The 20,097-nt window shown below is 41.3% G+C and overlaps 2 protein-coding genes and 1 pseudogene across 2 annotated transcripts in view; 1 reads left to right on the top strand and 2 right to left on the bottom strand.

Moving 5' to 3' along the window:
• Positions 1-6,388, top strand: part of LOC107691580 (polyadenylate-binding protein 1-like) — an 18,285-nt gene extending 11,897 nt beyond the window's left edge. The window contains exons 13-16 of the mRNA XM_016490247.1: positions 5,351-5,453; positions 5,723-5,853; positions 5,938-6,016; positions 6,133-6,388. Coding sequence (XP_016345733.1) covers positions 5,351-5,453; positions 5,723-5,853; positions 5,938-5,997 — 294 coding nt within the window. The 3' untranslated portion in view covers positions 5,998-6,016; positions 6,133-6,388. The remainder of the gene's footprint in view (positions 1-5,350; positions 5,454-5,722; positions 5,854-5,937; positions 6,017-6,132) is intronic.
• Positions 6,389-8,359: 1,971 nt separating this feature from the next.
• On the bottom strand, positions 8,360-12,684 carry LOC107691549 (uncharacterized; annotated as a pseudogene).
• Positions 12,685-12,795: 111 nt separating this feature from the next.
• LOC107691550 (uncharacterized) lies at positions 12,796-14,633 on the bottom strand. The gene is made up of 2 exons (XM_016490192.1): positions 14,309-14,633; positions 12,796-13,500 (listed from the first exon to the last, which is right to left on the bottom strand). Exons 1-2 carry the CDS (start codon positions 14,495-14,497, stop codon positions 12,961-12,963), a joined length of 729 nt encoding a protein of 242 aa, XP_016345678.1. The 5' UTR covers positions 14,498-14,633; the 3' UTR covers positions 12,796-12,960.
• Positions 14,634-20,097: the final 5,464 nt, after the last annotated feature.

The raw sequence follows: 20,097 nt of genomic DNA, 5'->3' as shown, positions 1-20,097 counted from the left end.
TTTTCCAGCAGGATTTGGCACCTGCCCACACTTCCAAAAGCACCAAAAGTTGGTTAAATGATCATGGTGTTGGTGTGCTTGACTGGCCAGCAAACTCACCAGACCTGAACCCCATAGAGAATCTATGGGGTATTGTCAAGAGAGGAAAATGAGAAACGAGACCAAAAAATGCAGATGAGCTGAAGGCCACTGTCAAAGAAACCTGGGCTTCCATACCACCTCAGCAGTGCCACAAACTGATCACCTCCATGCCACGCCGAATTAAGGCAGTAATTAAAGCAAAAGGAGCCCCTACCAAGTATTGAGTACATGTACAGTAAATGAACATACTTTCCAGAAGGCCAACAATTCACTAAAAATGTTTTTTTTTTGGTCTTATGAAGTATTCTAATTTGTTGAGATAGTGAATTGGTGGGTTTTTGTTAAATGTGAGCCAAAATCATCACAATTAAAAGAACAAAAGACTTAAACTAATTCAGTCTGTGTGCATTGAATTTATTTAATACACGAGTTTCACAATTTGAGTTGAATTACTGAAATAAATGAACTTTTCCACGACATTCTAATTTATTGAGATGCACCTGTAGACTTTAATAAAGCGTAATCTGATGGGTAGCATTTTTTTTGTTGTCGAATTGTGCAAATCGTCAGAACACCGGCGCTATTTTAGGGACTGTTTGAAGAGAAATGCGAGATTGAGGGTAATGTACTGGAACCATAGACTGTTAAAAAAAAAAAAAAAAAAAAAAAAAAAATGGACAACGTGTCTCTATTGCCTTCAGCTGTAGAAAGTTGAAGCCAAAATGTCCCTGCTATATTGCGCTAATGATGTAATTTGGAATTCGAGTCTGCAGTAGTAATCATGAGCTGGAACCGTCGTATCAAAGTCCTGCAAACCCAATCACAAGCTCACAATAATGTTGTCACATCCTGTTTTTATAGCATCCAATAACTGAAAGCAAACCTATTAGAAAAACAAACACTTGAACATACATCAACTTGATAAAAACTACCTAAATGATGGAAACTATCGTTGGGAAAAATGTATAGGAAGTGTAATTTAGTTTGGCTTGCATCCCATTCATTTTCTTGGAGAGGACGGGGTTTATGACCTATACTGCAATCGGTTTATTCAAGTCATGTAGGAAAGATCTTATTTAAGTCAATGGCACATGAATGTCACCACAAAGTCGTAATTAAGAGTGGGAAACCCAGAATTTTCTTTAAACTCCGACTCCCAAGTTTCCGAGTTAGGGGCGTGTCAGTGAGTGTCAGGTTTCATTGGTTGCTGGACAAAATGTTTCAGACGCCATCGTTTAATTGGTTGCTTGGCAAAATGTTTCCCGAAACTCCCACGGTTTCATTGGTTTACAACCACGTGCTCGTAATAAACGTCTCCTGACTGATAGAAGCCAAATGGAGACTGAGCGTCATCAGACTCCGAGCACGTGAGAACTCTGAGTAAGCTGCTCCATTTTCAATGCAGCTCTTTCCATGCGAGTACGTATTACTAGCAACTGCTATATTGGAATTACTCCGTGATAGATGCTTTACACTTGAACCCCTGCCCATGAAGAACTTTATGCAGATCTCTTGTCTGGTGCCTCCATATCAATTTCTTTATATATTAAGCCGCACTGAGTACTGTCTTTCTAGTGGTTTTCTACGCGGAAAAGTGTAACGTGCAATTTATCGCGTTTCGTTCGTATTCTGGGAGCATCAGCTTGTGTGTGTGTGTGTGTGTGTGTGTGTGTATATATAGTATGCATCATCAATAAGGTGCATATAGAATTCGGTTATGTATTAAGACTGTGATACATGAAGTCACGTTAGAATGTCCCGAAGAACGCAAACAGCCCAGCGAACCGCAAGCACCACCCTCTTAGGCTTATGACTGATCAAATGCATGAAACCACAAATAAGACTTAATTTGTGCTAATAAGTGCAACAAGCTGGCAGAATGGGTAAAGTTTAAATGAAGGAATAAGATCCAAATTCGCTATTTATCTGCTTATGCAGTAAAATACTGAAACTTAAGACCGAAGTGACCTTTTATTGATAAACAGTGGCAGATCCTATACTCGAGAGCCACCTAGTGGCAGAGAAAGACATCACTTTGAATTAACATGCTCTCTAGCTGTGGAGAAACCCATAGCTTATACTTGAGACCCTCTAGAGGTGAACTGAGACATTACAGCTAAAACTATAACAGCCAAATACAAACTATCAAGTTTTGCACTGCTTCTAGGAACCTCAAATCATATTTATGTAGATTTGTGGATCATCTTTTGTCTGCCTCTGTATGCAAGGGTCTTGAGAGAGTGAGGGAAGCAGATGTAATGTGGATGAGGATTGTGTGGAGCTGGGGAACATGAACGGTGACAAAAGGCTAACATGTTAGCTCACTCTCCTTTTGACAAAACGGTCTTTGTTTCATTGTAGTAATGTGTAGATTTCATAACATTAAAATAAAAGTAGGTTCACATTAAGGATTCAGTGAAAGACCTTGCTAATGTACATTTCAGACACACTGTTGTGCGCACTATTTTTATTTTATTTTATTTGAGTTAAGTGAATTGTGCTATAACTCAGGGCTATAAAACATTGTTTTTGCAGATGAGGAGATCCCTCTTGTGGCAGATGGAGGCACTGTAGACTCTAAATTTACAAAAGAAGTTAAATATAAAACAAAGGCCCTTGGATGCTTCGGCTTCTGGTGTAATGGTCTCACAGGCAAGTAGATATAACTGCAGACCGGAGATCTCCAAAACGGGGCGTGAACTCCAAAAGTGGGCAGAACCTCCAAAATGGGGTGGGGTCTCCTCACGCTAAGACTTTCACCATTGGCTCTGGCTCCAGCCAATTGTTATTGACTTACATTTCAAAATAAAACTTTATAAATGCTTTGTCCTAAGCAACGGGGGCGTCCCGGGGGTCGAAATTCGCAGGGTAGGAGGGGGTAGTGACGCTGGGTGTAACTAAAAAGGTGCCATTGTCCGGTGAGGTCCGGTTGGGGAGTTACGGAACGATCTCATATCGCATAATCTTATTAACTGTTTATCTCCCGAACTGAACTTTCTTTACCACGTTATTCAGCAGCAATCCCGCCGTGCAGTTAATTTAACTGGTTAAGGTTAGGGTCAGGTGTGGGGTAGGTTTAGGGGTTAGCATTTTTTGTAGCATAATGTAGGAAATCAACACTTTAATTGACAACCAATAAAATCTTTAGCATCAGCTGTGGGGCGGAGTTTGCACAAGTGGATTGGGGGAAAAAATAGCGCATACGTGTCATGTGCCTGTCTGTCAATGGGAGGAAGCCATGCCCTATTTTGGAGCTCCCACCCCGTTTTGGAGATCCCGCCCCCATTTGGAGATCTCCAGGCTGCAGTTATACCCTTCTCCTAAATTTACAAAATAAGTTAAATATAAAACAAAAGCCCTTGGATGCTTCGGCTTCTGGTGTAATGGTCTCACAGGAGTCACGAGAGCAGTCCTGACGTTGGGGGTTGGGAGCTGCAGTGCTGGGGAGGAGAACGGATCACATGACCTGAATGCGTCAGCACTGAGAGCCAATCCTACTGGCTAGAGGGCCGCCTGATCTGCATGCTTGTCTGTTTCTTGGCAGAAAAACATAAATTACACCAAATATATAGTTTAAAGCAGTGGCCGCCAACCCGTCGATCGCGATCGACTGGTAGATCTTTATCTTTATACTGTCCCAGTAGATCCCGAAAAAAACAGTAAAATAAGTACAAAAATGCATTACATTTATGGGGTTATATTAATACATCACTGAAGGGTACTGTCTTGAGAAAAGTTTCGATGGCAAGGGCATACCTTCTTCAGAGGTAACCAAGGAAACGCTATAGTGCGGTCGGTTCATAAGCGGTGTTGCCAAGTCTGTGGTTTTCCCGCGGAATTCGGCTACTTAACACTGTTGCCGCGGGTTGTTGTTCATGTCCGCGGGTTGAAGCGACCCCAATAACGTGATATTTAGTCCCTGGAATGTGAATTTTACATGAAGATCCCCGCTGAAAAACGTGTATTTTACCCCGGAATGCGATTTTTACAGGCAAACCCTCCTCGAAACGCGATTGGACTAGTTTTATTGCGAAAACCTGGCAACCCTGATCATAGGCGCCGCCTGCTGTCAGAGAGTGCGTCTCATTCAGACCTGCTGTTGTTGTTTGGTGCAGATGTTTTATGTAGCAAATAAATAAATAACACAAAGTCAGACCATTCTGTTTTTGTTTTAAATCCTGAAATTAATCTAAATCAAATCAAAAACAACTGCCCGTGCAGATCATGATTAAAATGCAGTGGTTGCCTCTAATTTCAAATGGCTAGATATTTTTGCTTAAAGACAAGATTTGTTTGTTATAAAGCAAATAGCCAATAAATAAGTTTGCTTAAAAATCAGTATCAGAATCCAATTTGCTAGTTAAAAAAAAAACAGAAGAAAACTGAATTCTGAATCCGCTATGATCGGCGCATCACTAATTAAAATACTAAGTAAAAGGCCTCAAATTTGAAGCACATTGTGGGATGTCTTTTTCTATCAATTCTTCAATAGGTAGATCTTGTCTTTCATAAAGGCCGAGGTCAGGGATCTTGGGCCTAAAAAGGTTGGTGACCACTGGTTTAAAGGATCAGAAATGAGTGTGAATACTGACATCTGTATGTTGCAGCACATCAGATGTGCTTGTATTGTCCTGGTAAATGACAAAATCATGGTTTAACCACTCACCACCTTCGAGAAGACTTTCCCGGAGACACTGCTATATATACCAGACGTCTAGACCACTTGTTCGTGCTTGCTTCGGCAGCACATATACTAAAATTGGAACGATACAGAGAAGATTAGCATGGCCCCTGCGCAAAGGAACCTGACGGATCTTCTCTGTAGCCCCCCTGTGGCCCCTGGCACACCTGGGGTCATTCCATGACCTTGAACTTCATGGTGGTGACCTCAAAACTCCAATGGGGCCACCTGTGGGGTTGTAAGGTGCTCATGCTGCTAAAAATAAAGAAATAATTTGAAATTACTGGGGCATGACATATGCATATTAAGTAGCCATGTGCTGCTTAAGAAGTGAGCTGCAGGCTGCTGTCAGAATATAATGTGATTTAAATCAGAAAATGTTATTATATTTTACTTGAATGGTCTGAATAAATAGCCTCATATTAAAATATAATTGGTGTATTTGTATTTAAAATTGTATAATTTTTTTATTTACAATATAATTTTTACAATGATTTTTTTATTTAATTGAATTCTGTCAATTACCTCAAATGACTTAAGAGCATTTAAATAGAGAAATATAACAGTCTTTCTTTTACTGTTTTTTAGGTAGTACAGAATACAGAGCCGGCGGTTCATGTGAGAGGCCAGGAGCCCCTTACTGCCTCAATGCTGGCAGCTGCACCCTTAAAAGAGCAGAAACAACTCCTGGGTATGGAATGCACACACACGGTCACTTAAAAGTTAAAGTTGTGAGCAGTTTCAATCATGTTATACCACCTGCTTCTTAAACCAGTGATGGTAACCTAAATTAACAATACTCTTCAGTAGAGGGTGTAGTGCCGACACTTTACAGTGTCTATTTAGTGTAAAGCAGCATATAGTTATCATATGGCTTCAGAAGGCTTGGAATATAGCACACAATCTATGTACTACTTCGTAACACGAGTAAAATGACCAAACTGTTTGCATCCTATACAGGTGAGCGGCTGTATCCACTTATCCAGGCCTTGCATCCGACTCTTGCGGGAAAGATTACAGGCATGCTGCTGGAGATTGACAACTCTGAACTACTGCACATGCTCGAGTCTCCAGAGTCCCTGCACTCCAAGGTTCACCTGCTCAAAACATGTACTCGACATTTAGTCTCAAAGATCAGATTTTGTTTGATCATTGCACTTTTCTGCACTGTTTAGGTTGAAGAGGCTGTAGCGGTGCTTCAGGCTCATCAAGCCAAGGAACTGTCGGCAAAGTGAGAGGGAGCTTGTAAGGCAGGTAATCTACTTGCATTCTTCTGTCTTAATATTTGGCCTTAAACGTGTACAATGCCAATTAATAACACATGCAATTGTCACACACAAATGCTGACCAACTTTGTTTGATTTTTGCAGGCATGCTCACTGAAGGTCTGTGAGAGTTGTTCCAGAGAACGGGGGGAAAAGAAAACAGCACTTCAGAGTAATGCTATTTAATGCATGGTTCGCACACTGCAAATGTCCTTTTGCTCTCCACAGTGTTAAGTTTGTTCTGATTTTGTTTATTAAAAAAAAAATTAAAAGTAAAATGACAAAAAAAAAAGGCTAAAAAATATTTTTTGAAATTTCTGTGTGCAATAAAAATTATCCTGGCTTAATGGACATGCAAAAAGAGTTTTTGATAGTCTTATTCTTATTACAGTGATTGAGTTTGTGGCAGGGACACATTTGCAAGGACTTTACAGAGCTTTTATTAAAATAAGCTTTAAGTTAATAAACGTGTGTAATAGATTTTTCAGTTTTGTAGAGCTAAACATAAGCACAACCTGAGATGTACAATCCAGCGTAGAAAGCTTTTAATTGTATAATGTATGGTTAATGTTTGTTAATGTTTGTGCTGAATGCTGAATATCAAGGTTTTATCATGGTTTTGCATGAATACAATTTAACCATTTCAGTTGTTAAATTTCACTGAAAATATCTGCTGAATTAAATTGAGTGCTGTGGTCTGCTATTAACTTGAGATACTCCTAAGGCTATTAGAGCAGATATGTAAACATAAACACACTTTTATTGATATTTTTATTAATATTATTGATATTATTATTGATTAATATATGTAATATTATTGTTTATATTTAACATTTATAGAATTGTTATTTACAATTTTACAAATTTTAGTTTTTATTTAATTGAATTCTTCAATTACCTAATGTATTGTTTATATATGTATCAATGGCATTCAGGACACTTATATTTTAAATAAAAAAAATTACTAAAATAATTAAAAAATATAATAAAATTGCATATATTTCAAATATCTATAACATATTTAAATAGCATTGTTATATTTAAATAGTATAATTACATGAAATTTATGAGGCAGTTTATTGTTTTTGTAAACATGCTTTCATACTAATCCTAATTGTTTTATCAATCTTAAAAAAAAAAATAACCATATGTACATTTTTAAAGCAGTATAAGTGCTTTAATATTATTCTTGAATGTGAGTGCTTCAATGTTCTTTTAAATAAATTAACTTTTAAAGTAAGATGTATATATTCAATAGTATTTTTAAGTCATCTGACAATTTACTATAGGTATACTGTAAGGATTCCAAAATGCACAATAAATATGAATATCTAATAAAACAGACATATGAGAAAAGGGCAATCTTTATTAACATTAAATATATAAAGAAACGACACTATATAAACACTCAAACTATATAAAACTCTTCAACTATGTCGTCAAGTCATAAAATCTCCGACAATTAGCGCTTTATCAACAGTAACCAATAGGTCTGAGAGGAGATCTGCAAATTCTTTTAGGAAATCTGTATACAGCCCTGGCGGTCTATACACAGTAGCCAGAGCAAGAGATACGATAGATTTCTTTTGCATATCTGACTATGTAACAGTATATACATATTATGCAATATATAACTTATTTTTGTCCCCTTCTCATCTCCTCTATCCACTGCTCCACAGTTTTTCCAGATGCCTTGGCACAAAAGTGGGCAACTCGGAACCGACTGTGGCCAAACTCCTTTGTCTTCGGTTGGCCACACTTTTGGCAAATGTATTGTTCAGTCTGTTGTCTCTTTTTGGGTGTTGCACCTTGTGCTGCAGCTGCCTCCGCTGCCTTCCTCCGCCGCCAAGCTGTGGTCCTTGGCACCTTTGGACCGGGAGGTGTAGCAGCAGGTACAGCAATAGCTGCAGTGTCTGTAGCTTGAAGCAAGCGGGCAGGGTCAGGGACCGCAAAGCCCACCTGGACTGGAGGAGGCTGTCCTTGGGCATGCTGTGCTGCAGCAGGCATGGCAACAGCTGCTGACGCTGAGCCCACTGGAGGAGGTTGGCCTCGAACACGCTGTACTGCCTGTCCTGATGCATCCGCCGGAATGATGAACTCATAGGCATGGTGCCCATGCCGGACCGGTTCCGGATGCTTATACAGCACAGGTGGGAGGGGTTCAGAGGCCACCAAGGGAGTGGTAAAGGTCTGAATGCTCTGCTCCAAGACCTCCCTTTCCTGCCTCCTTTTCCGTGCATTGTGCCTATGTAAAGACAATATGACAATTAGTACACGTGCAGAGAAGGGTGGTATATGACAACAATTGTGCATGAACAATTAATTACTGAACCTACCATTGTGAAAGAGTGTGCTGATTTAACTCAAACAGCTGCAACCTTGTTTCAGCCATGAGTCTGGGGCTGTCCAGGACTACATCTGTTATCATCCTGTAGTCACGCAGAATGACAGCCCACCTGTTTACCTTGACACCAGCCACTGTCTGACCAGCGGGGTAAATTCTGCATAGAGCCAGGCAGACTGCCTCCACAAGACGGCTGGCATTGGGCCACTGAGCAGGTCCACTGCCTTCACCAAGGAAGCAGCTGTGAAAAAAAAAACAAATTAATGTTAAGTAGATTATTTGATGAATATATGAAAAACAAATTAAATACAAATTATACAAACTGATTGGCAAACATGGACACATACCGCTTCAAACTGTCAGCTCCAGGGGTCACATTCGTCACAGAATGACTGACTTTGAAGCGCCCCTTCACCAGCCTATCGCGGTGGCGAGCTGGGTAGATGAGAGCGCCCTTGTCAAACTCTGACAGTTTATCCCAGAGAGTCACAATCTCCTCCACCTTCTGCTGTGTAATGAACCCCTCATGCCTGAGGTCCACCAGACTGTTGGCTAACCTGACGACGTGGTCATAGCCAGGTCTGCCATCTGGTCCCAGGCTCTCCATCTGTGCATTAAAGTAAATTATTACACTCTCTTAAGTGTTATCATGCTTATTCTGTCATATCACTTTGAAACATCTAAAAGTAAGGTAATGAAGTAACTTCTACTTCAAAATAAAAGATCATTATCACAGTGTTAATGCCTATAGGGTAATTTAGTCACCTGGCTCTGAGTGGCTGGCTCATCTTCCATGGGCTCAGGCAAGGAAGACTCTGCTACATGGCTCTGCACCCCCTGAAATTAAGAATATAAGGTCATTTCCACTTACATAAAAATAAAGGATCATTATCACAATGTTAATATCTATATGGGAGTACAGTTACCTGGCTCTGAGTGGGCGGCTCATCTCTCATGGGCTCTGGCAAGGAAGACTCTGCTGTATCTGATGACGGACCAGGAGGTTGTATGGCCTCTGCCTGCTGCTGAATGGGTTCTGGGGGATCGAAGCTGAGCTCCATGATTTCAAGGGGCTCACCATCCAACTCCACATCCTCAAACCCCTCATCACTCTCCAGATCACTCTTCAGGTCTTCATCCTGAATCCCATCTGGAGTATCAGGATACGCACCGAAGTCTTCCTCAAAAGCTTTACTTGTTTGGGAATACAAGTATTCCACACCAATGAGTTCACCTGTAGACATTCAAAGTGTGATGAGCACATGGGTGAAATACAGGTGTCACAGCTACTACACAAAAGTGTCATGTGTGCACAAACATGTTACCTGTGTATTCGCCAGGGCTGGTGTAGTCCTCCGCCAAATTAAGGCCCATAAATAGCTGGCTCAGGATGTTTGCGTACTGCTGCAGTTGGCCACCATAGCAGATATAATTTCTGCTGCCACCTTCAACGGCAGCAACCGCACGAGCCTCATTCCATTGTACAAGCCCTTCCAGCAGGTACATCTGAAAATGAAGGTCACTTGCACTTGTTCCTAAAAAAGCAGGCAGAAAGAAGTTAGCACCATGGAAAACACATGAACAAACAACTCGCATTGTTTAGGAAAAATGCATACCTGGCACAAAGAGGTTTAGGTGCAGGTGGAAGGACTCCAAGGATGTTGAGCCACGTGCACAGCGATACTGGGGCAGAATGACCCCCCCTTTGGTCACCTGCCCTATCTTCCTGTACAGCTGCACACCTGGTGGCTCCTGGATGCAGTCGATGTGGCGCTGCTGTGTCCGCTAGATCTCTTCCATCCTGTCCGTGTCAAAGAGCCTGACTCCCATTGTGTCCGTTGCCTCCATGAAGTCCTTTAGGAGCTGTCCGATCAGCTCCTTAGTCTCCTGGGCCCCACGAGTGCGGCGACGACAGTGCCTTGCCAACTCTTTAGTGGTGGGCTTGCAGCCGCAGGCCTCCTTCAACCTCTCAACATCACCAGCATCCCACTCGAAGATGCAGGCTGAGAGGCGTCCCATGAAGGGGGCGTACAGCGGGTGGCAGTCCGTGGTGACCCCGACTGCGATGCGCCGCATGAAATGCCACACATCCAGCCTGACCACCAGCTGGTCCCACTCACTAAACATTGCCGCCGCCTTGCTTTTACCTCCTACACTGCAGCAGTCCCGGTCCACATAAAGGACTTGCGGAGGAGCTTCTCCAGCTCGGCGGTAGCGATCCACAAGTCCGGAACACATGGGAAGCAGGCCCTTTCCCTCTCCTTCTGTGAGGACACACATGAGGACTTGTCCAATTTCGTTCCCCACATCTGTCACCCACGCAGTGGTGCCAGCAGCATCACCAGCTAGCTTCTTGGTGACCTAAAGTACATGATAAGAAGTATTATCATTATCAAAGGAACAGGACATTTTTATTTTACAATGAAAAAATGACACTAAATGTAACACTAAATCAGGTGTTACCTTTTTGGTGGAATCCATCTTTGAGATGGAGCCATAGACAGAGGTGACACGGGCCTTTAGTTCAGGTAGCCGTGTTAGTACGTCTCTAGTGTACACTGACAGCAGCCAAGATGGACTAGGGACAGGCACCATCTGTGGCAGCGGGGCAATGAGACTGCTGGGATCAGTGTTCTGGGTTACAAAATTCCTCAGCACAGACAGGTGCATTGTTGACTGGCCCAGGAAATGTTCTTTATGCCTGAGGCACAGGTGCCTGTACAGAGCTGTGGCACTGTTCCCCAGCGTGCGCCCCCGCATCAATCTGACAACCTCCCTATCGCAGGACAACCTATAGATAATAAAGAAGTCCATAGCACAATATTTACTTCTATGTCACAATATATGCATATATTGCTGTATATTGCAAAATGAGAGCAATAGTTTCCAATATATGGAAATGTATTATGTAATATATCACATTATATTTTGCCGTATATTCCCATATATTTTTGTTCAGTAAGAGGTATTATGTTAAGAGACTTAAAAACACCTTATACCTGTAGGTAAGGACTGCAGGAAATTGTTCACGGTGGCTGGGATCCAACTGGTCCAGGATGTCTCGTGACCAGGCTGCCAGCTTCTTTTTACAGGTCCGGCATTCAAGGTACTCAGTCGCCATGAAGTACCACCCGTTTAGGTCCAAGACCCTCCGGACAGTCTTGTACATGCCGGAAGCTGTTAGCTGGATCCCAAGGCGACGGCAGTTGGGCTGGAAGCACAGCAGCTTGTATGCCCACATGCGGTAGGGAACCCAGAGGAACAGCCTGCTGTGAAAGAAGGCGTCAGGTTTAGAAGGAGGCTGAGAGTACAAAGGACGGGGTCCAGGGGGAGACCACCACAGATGCAGATTTTTGTTCAGTGCCAACTTCCCAGACTTGTCTCTCGTAAAGAGAGCCTTGCTGACCCACAAGTGCTGCTCTTTTGGAAGCGTCTGCTTCCAACCTTCAGGCAGCAGCAGCTGTGGGAGTAAGAGAGAAAAATTGTGTTTACTTCTTACTTTCATGAAGGCTCCTTTTAAGATACCATTTGAAGATTTGTCTTACTTCTTCAGTGGGCGCTGGCTGCTTTTTTGGCACAGCTCTCTCTGAAGAGGGCAGGGCTTCTGGCTGACTGACTGACTGGCTTGCATCAGCTGCAAAGCATAAAAGAAAAAGTGAATGAGACCCATAGAAAAGGCAACGTTACATTTATTGTTGCATATAATATTACTAATCACTACTACATGAGATTAATACAGTTACTATTTACTACCGCTAGATGTTAGAACTAATGTTAAACATTAGTAGTATGTTAGAGTTAATGATTGGAAATGCACCAAATATACAGATGAAGATGTGCAAAAAAGATAAGGTGACTATGACAAACAATTGTGTGTGGCAGCATTGGGTGAAAAAGTTAGATGCTCAAAGATGAGAAGAAAAATTGCGGCGGTGGAAAAAAGTGTAAAGGGAATTGCCATGGAATTTAAAAAGCAAAAAAAAAATATGAATAAAAAAAAATAATAATAAAAAGGCAAGAGAGGTACAAAAAAGCCAGGGTATGGGCTGGCATGATCAGAAGGTGTAATACACCTCCTACCTTACTGTTTCCAAAACCATCATCTGAAAGCTGATAATACAGAATCACAAAACATGTTATACAATGCACAACAGTATTCTGAAAACAAAACCACAAATGTAAACCCATTCATGACGATGTCATTCTCACCCGCAACGTCTATGTGTGCAGCTGCAGCAAGCAAATCAGCATCTGATGGCTCCTCTGTAGACGCCGAGCTAGAAGCGACCGCTGTTAATATTAGAATAAGTATTAATAATTACAAGATGTAAAAGCAACAAAATATCCAATAACAAGCAAACAAGAAGTAAGTCGTGTGCCTGGAGGTGCTGTTTTGGGAAGGTTTGGTCGCAACTTCTCAGCGTCTCTTCTCTTAATGTACTTCTGCAGAGCCTCCATCTTTGTGCCAGGATGGATGTCCTTCTTCTGCCTCACCCACCTGATGAAGCTGAATCGAGAACAAAAAATTACTAACTCAAGCCCATACACTACACATTCCTACAGCCAGCAGCTTCTATTAGATTAACATCTTACCCCTTTCTGTCCTTATCCTTGGCGTCATAGAGATCCTTAAACGTCAGGGTGACAAAATTTCCAAACCCGACAAGGAGCTTGTCCTCCTGGCCCGTTGTCCCGGACCCCTCTCGAAACTGCCACTCTTGTATGGCTGCCATAACATCTGGAAACAGGCCCGCATACTGCAGCAACGCATCTTTGTTGCCCATTACTGCAGCTGTGGACGTGTCTCCACGCTCCCGCTCCTGCCGATGAGAGGCCAGCACCATGGCTGAATATCCAACATCATTAGATAGCAACCATTTAAAGGTTTTCCCACGGTACTGGCCAAACTGCAGGGCGCTCTCGCTTAGCACTAGCTGCCAATTTCCGGTGTCCCCTCCAGCAGCAGCCACACGAGCCATGGCCTCCTCCTTGACCCTAACAGCAGGCCATGACCGTCCAGGAGTGGGGTTTTTCCTGTAGGCAGCAGCCAGGGCTGCTGCCTCAGCTGATGGCTTGAGCGTAAGCTCACCAGAGCCCTCTCTACGGAAGTTGGCTTTGAAATCCATGTTCTATAAGGCACAGAGAGAAACATAAGGCACAGCACTGTTAAAACACACAAATACAGTATAGTGTGATCTAGCTATTCAATACATCAAGCACTGCATTGATAAGATGAAGAAATAAAAAGTGTGTAATCTACAGTAAAACCAACTCTTTCCAACTCCATAAAGTTCAGAAGAACAAAGGGTCGAACAGACACCTGAGCGGGTGTGAACCCCATGACCTTTCATGTTTGTCCCCCACACCCACACAGGTGCACATGGCACTGCAGGGGGTCACTTTAACACCTGCTGTTACCTGCACTCTTGCAACAAGTGACAAAGAACACTGACATACAGTAAACTTTACCTTGAACTTCATTATAAAGTAAACTTCATCATTAATTTCATACAGTAAGTGTGCCAGTTCTAGGCACAAAGAGAAAAACTTAATGTAAGTATTCATGGTATTTGTAGTAAACCAGTTACGTGCCATTGTTTTAATACAGTAACAATACTTTAACCATAAAATGGGAAGTAAAACCACGATGGTAGTCATAATAACAACAACCCGTCTGGCAAAAACACGATAACTAAACGTTTACTACATTAACACCGCGTTTACTTGTCAATAAGGATGCATCGAAATACTGTAACTAATTCAGAATTCCTAAACGAAAAAAGTGACGCTTCAACTATTACAGAAGAAACGGACTTCTGCAATCGACAGCAATTTGCATCTTAAATTACGCCTACGTAGCTGATTTACACGACATAAATCGCTTACAGTACTTACAGTTACCAATGTACACCGAAGTAAATACTAGATCACCCTTACCTGATGCGTTGAAATGGCGAAGATGAATGTCGAAATAATTTTGTCGATGCTGACACACCGAAGCACTGTACAGTACTGACGTGCCTCACACCCCGTTCTAAAAACGCGCTGTCTGTGGACCCGTCCACATGGCCAATCGGCATGAAAGCAAATTGAAACATCAAAATGGACAAATAGCAAGCTTCGCATCCGGACCAATTGTGGTGCATGTAAATTAGAACATCCCGATGGACCAATCACAGTCAAAGTGTCACGCCAATCAGCGTGCGCGCAAATTAGAACAGTTGAAACAGAATTGGAACCGAAGATCGGCTCGGCAGTAGCGCAAGGATGACAAGCAAATTCGTGAAGCGTTCCTCATTTTTGAACTATTTTTAACTGTTAAACGTAATTAAGATTAAGCTGGATTTAAAAAAAGTATTTTTGACATACATAGAAAGTGCCTAAAACATGCACGTATATCAAACTTTGTGAATTGACAGTGTGGAGGCATTTTATTCACCATTTATTTATGATGTAGCAGCATTCCAGTACAACACAGTCCAGGGGCCCCAGTTTAGCCCCCTCTCGCAGTGTGAACTTTGCTGACTGTCTCTGTAAATACAAGAACACTGTAAAAATTATGTGTCAACAGAAAAGCAACAAAAAAAACCCCCTTCAAACTAAGGACAACTTCATAAAGTAAATTTTTTTGGCCTTTGCAATGTGACCATTTGAGCATTAAATAGAAAAATACAGCAATCTTTCTTTTACTGTTTTTTAGATAGTAACAAATACAGAGCCGGTGGTTCATGTGAGAGGCCAGGAGCCCCTTACTGCCACAATGCTGGCAGCTGCACCCTTAAAAGAGCAGAAACAACTCCTGGGTACAGGATGTGCACACAATCGGTTAAAGGTCAAAGATGTGTGCATAATCTTTTATAGTAGGCTACCTGAAAGTTAAATCAGTGATGGTAACTTGAATTAACAATACTGCTCAGTAGAGGGCGCTACTAGAAAAATACAGTTAACTATGAATAAACTACTTTCCACTGTAGTAATGTAATATTTATTTATCCAGTGAAAACTAATACACACATCCCATTTAGATCAATGCTGCTGAAAAAAATACAGTGCTGACACTTGACAGTGTCTTACTATTTAGTATAAGTGGCAGCAGACTGCCCCTCTCAAAGGTTCACCTGCTCGAAACAATCACTCATGACCAGAAAAGATGCTGTCTCAAAGATCAGTTTTTGTTCAATCATCGATCGATCATTCAATCATGGTCTGTGAAGGTTGTTCCAAAGAACTGGGGAAAAGAAAATGGTTGAAAACAGCACTTCAGAGTCATGCCATTTAATGCATGATTTGCAAATATGGCCTATTTCTCTCCACACAGTGTTAAGTTTGTTCTGATTTTGTTTATTTAAAATGAAAAATAGAAAGAAAGGAAGATGACAAAAAGGCTAAAAATATGTTTTGAAATTTTGTGTGCAATAAAAAATATCCTGGTTTAATGGATATGCAAAAGAAGTTTTAGAGTGTCTTATTCTTTAGTCCAGGTGATATGTGCAAAATTTGAGGTGATATGTTCACTTTTTCATAAAAGCATGAATATTGGTACAATTGTACAGGTTTGGGCCCTGGGGCCAGTTGCACCAGCTGTACGTAAGTTACAACTTAGCCTAGTTTTGACGTAAATGGGTAAATTTCACCATTACACGTAGTTGAAGTGTAACTCTACGTATAAACTAAATATTTTCTGAAGGCGTCTGGTCAGGAGTAACGGTTGGAATAAAATAGCAGACTGAGTGAACTGCATCAATATGCTCTTCTTTTACCCGACAATCTTCAATTCTTTAGGCATATATGATGCTGCTGACATTTACACTCACGTACAAATTAAGAGAGAGAACAATATGTGAATAAACGTACTTTGTTTCTTTTTTAGCACGTCTTCAACACCCCATCTACAGCGCACCTCTGTGCGCTTGCGCATGTCAGATGAAATAATAAATAAATGGCATTTATGTTTTTTTTTCTTTCAGTATTTATTGATCCTTATTTATTTCAATTACAGTTTCTGAATGTTATTTGCATATAAAAATAGCTTACATATAGACTAATGTTATTAATGTATTGTTTTTAATGGAAACTTATTTATATTTTTACCGTTAGTACGTGAGGCAAAAGAAGTTAGAATGAAGGATAAATTAAAATTCATAGCATTTAAACAAGTTCTGCTCGCGTATTTGAAGGTTTCAATTGTATGATTTAGGGTAAACGTCATATTATGCGACTACGCATTACTTTACGGAGAGTTTACGAACTACTTGCTACGTCCTGCCTTACGAACAACTGGTGCAACCAAATAGTGTATAGATTTAGTTACAAACTAGCTAGTAGTTACTAAGCCTCTAGTGTGGACTTAACGTTCTAATTTAAATAAGAAATTACGAATGGCTGGTGCAACCCTACCCTGAACATTTTCAGAAATGGAGCCATCAAAAACACCTCGTGGTTGCCATGGCGACCATTTTACTTTCCGCCATAACCAAATTATGTATTTTGTGTTATATCTCCTGAACCAAATGTGATAACACAGAAAAGGTGATGTCTACCCCTATGTTTTGATGGTCAAGGATTACAATGATACCATATACAGCAACATAAACTGTTCAGGTGAAGAGGTAATGGTGAAATTGGCAATGTGAGAAGGAAATAACAGTATCTGAGCATCACAGTATCACAGCATTTACAATAGTCCATATTATGGCTATTAATTTTTTCTTTCTTTGATAATGAACTAATATTTTATTCAATAGTACAATAAAAGATTGTTTTAATGAATGAATTATTCATTTGTTACATTTATATAGCGCTTTTCTGGGTACTCAAAGCGCTTTACATGGAAGGGGGAATTCCCGCAACCAACACCAGTGTGCAGCATCCACCTGGATTATGTGACAGCAGCCATATTGCGCCAGAACGCCCACCACACACCGGCTTAACTAATATTTTATTCAATAGTACAATAAACGATTGTTTTCAACAATACAATCAGAGATATAAAAAAATATAATCTCAAGTAAGTGTATTTTTCCTTACCTCTCAGGCAGAGTCAGGTAGGCGGTAGTATGTTTCCAATACATTCTTGTTCTCTCTCAACAATGCTCTAACATCACACGCAGACGGCAATGCAATCTTGCTAAGCCACGTCCTATCTGCACCTCTTCTGCTGCACCTCTGTCATTTTCTGTGGGTCTCTGGAATTGTCAATCAGCTGTCAACAAACTTCATTCTGGCCATTGCTTCTCTGTCTACTCTTAGTATCTTGGGCTTGACTGAGACCTGGATTCGTCCAGAAGACACCGCAATCCCTGCTGTTCTCTCGATCAACTCTCTATATCATTAAACTCCATATTGTAATGATTTATCGCCTTCCTGGTCAACTGGGCACCTTTATAGAGGAGCTGTATGGGCTGCTGTCCTCATTCTCTGTGGATGGCAGTCCACTTGTAGTCTTTGGTGACTTCGAAATCCATCTGGACAAGCCTTACACTGCAGACTTCCACTTCCACTCCTAGCTTCATCCAAATGGCTTACCATCACAAGCACTAACAAATCAGGCAACCAGCTTGACTTAATTTACACATGCAATTGTATCACAGACAACATTTGGTAAAACCTCTAGATATCTCTGATCATTTCTTTATTACATTTAACCTACATATTACTACCTGTATTCCTCTACCAGTTACTTTTAGGCAAAACCTACGCTCCCTTTCACCCTTCCATCTTGCCTCTGTAGTGTCCTCCTCTCTTCGCTCAGCCACCCATTTCTCATCTCTGGATATAAATACAGCAACTGACACTTTATGATCCACTTTAACTTCTTGTCAAGACAATATCTGTCTAGACAGGCCAGTGCATACTACCCCTTCTAACCTAAAAAGTTGCACCATGTATCATCATCTTTACTGTATGTTTGCTGAGCAGTCTTTTGGGTGGCTCACCAATGTACTAGATTTCTCTAATACAAAAAATGAAGTAGGCTTGACCACAATTTTTGTGGGGAGAAGAATTTATTGAAGATGGTAATGTAGCAGTTCTTCAAAAGTGATGTTAGCATGCCATCCTTCAAACAATCTTAACCCTTGTAAGACAATATCTGTCTAGACAGGCCAGTGCATACTACCCCTTCTAACCTAAAAAGTTGCACCATGTATCATCATCTTTACTGTATGTTTGCTGAGCAGTCTTTTGGGTGGCTCACCAATGTACTAGATTTCTCTAATACAAAAAATTAAGCAGGCTTGACCAAAATTTTGGTGGGGAGAAGAATTTATTGAAGATGGTAGTGTAGGAGTTCTTCAATAGCGATGTTAGCATGCCATCCTTCAAACAGTCTAAATCTTAGCTTCTCCCAAAGTTCTGTCTGTGGGATAGAATTTTATACCTAAAGACAAAAGGGCTAGATACAATACTGTTAGGATCTTCCCGCAGGAGATCCTGCAATCTACAAGACGTTCCTGAGGAATGCTGTTCCTTTGTTATTCTAATGGAATGGAACATGTGGTTCACACCTTTATAGACACAGTTACATTATTTCTTTCACAGAATGACCAACTGAACATTAACCAATCAGGTTTCAGCAGCGGCCATTCAACTGAGACTGCTTTACTATCAGTCAGTATAGCCCTGCAGATTGTGAAAGCTGATTACAAATCATCAGTTCTTATTCTGCTGGATCTATTTGCCACTTTTGACACTGTGAATCATCAGATTCTCCTGTTTACCATCACAGGATCTGCACTCCACTGGTTTGAATCTTATCTCACAAGTAGGTCTTTCAGGGTTTCCTGGGGAGGAGAGGTATCCAAAGAACACCAACTGGTCACAGGGTTTCCTCGGGGATCAGTTCTTGGATCCCTCCTCTTCACCATATACACTACATCACTGTGACCCATTATACAAGCACATGGTTTCTCCTACCATTGCTATGCTGATGACACACAGCTCTATCATTAATTTCAACCAGACAATCCAATCGCAGCTGCATGGATCTCAGGCTGCCTGGCAAACATCTCGGCATGGATAAAGGAACATCACCTGCAGCCCAACCTGGCAAAGACTGAGCTTCTCGTTTTCCCTGCCACTCCGACTCTACAGCATGATTTCATCATCCTGCTAGGTTAATCAATAATTATTCTTTGGTGACCAGCTGACCTTCAAGGACCATATTGTAAAGACAGCTCGATCATGCAGTTTTGCATTGCACAACATCAGGAGGATCAGGCCCTTCCAAACAGAGCATGCTGCACAACTTCTTGCCCAGGCCCTTGTCATCTCTAGGCTGGACTACTGCAATGCTCTTCTGGCTGGACTTCCATCAAGGGCAATCAAACCTCGACAAATGATTCAGAATGCAGCGGCACGACTGGTCTTCCATGAGCCCAAAAGGGCCCACTTCACACCTCTCTTTAGCTCCCTGCGCTGGCTACCTGTTGCGGCTCGCATCAAGTTCAAGACATTGATGTTTGCGTGCAGAACAGCCACAGGCTCAGCACCCTCCCACTTCCTCCTCACTCTTACGAATCAATTAGATCATCCGAAGATGAATTCATAGAGACCAAACATGATATAGGTGAGGTTATATTAACTAGTGGTCTATCATAACATGCATAAAACAGCATACACTACAACAGACAATATACAAGAACAGTAATGGTATACACAATGACCTGAAGGATATGCGTGTTCATTCAAAGAAAGGTTTTCCTATGAATTAATTAGAGAACAGTCCA

The sequence above is a fragment of the Sinocyclocheilus anshuiensis genome, unplaced genomic scaffold, assembly GCF_001515605.1.
Source record: "Sinocyclocheilus anshuiensis isolate Anshui unplaced genomic scaffold, SAMN03320099.WGS_v1.1 scaffold630, whole genome shotgun sequence".
Lineage (NCBI taxonomy): Eukaryota > Metazoa > Chordata > Actinopteri > Cypriniformes > Cyprinidae > Sinocyclocheilus > Sinocyclocheilus anshuiensis.
This window is presented reverse-complemented; position numbering and strand designations above follow the sequence as displayed.

Bases quoted from the DNA above. Each gene is read 5' to 3' on its own strand.
- LOC107691550 (XM_016490192.1), bottom strand. From the start codon at position 14,497: ATGCGAAGCTTGCTATTTGTCCATTTTGATGTTTCAATTTGCTTTCAT. The intron at 13,501-14,308 runs GTAAGGGTGATC...TGTGCCTTATAG, and splicing joins TCGCCATTTCAACGCATCAG to AACATGGATTTCAAAGCCAA.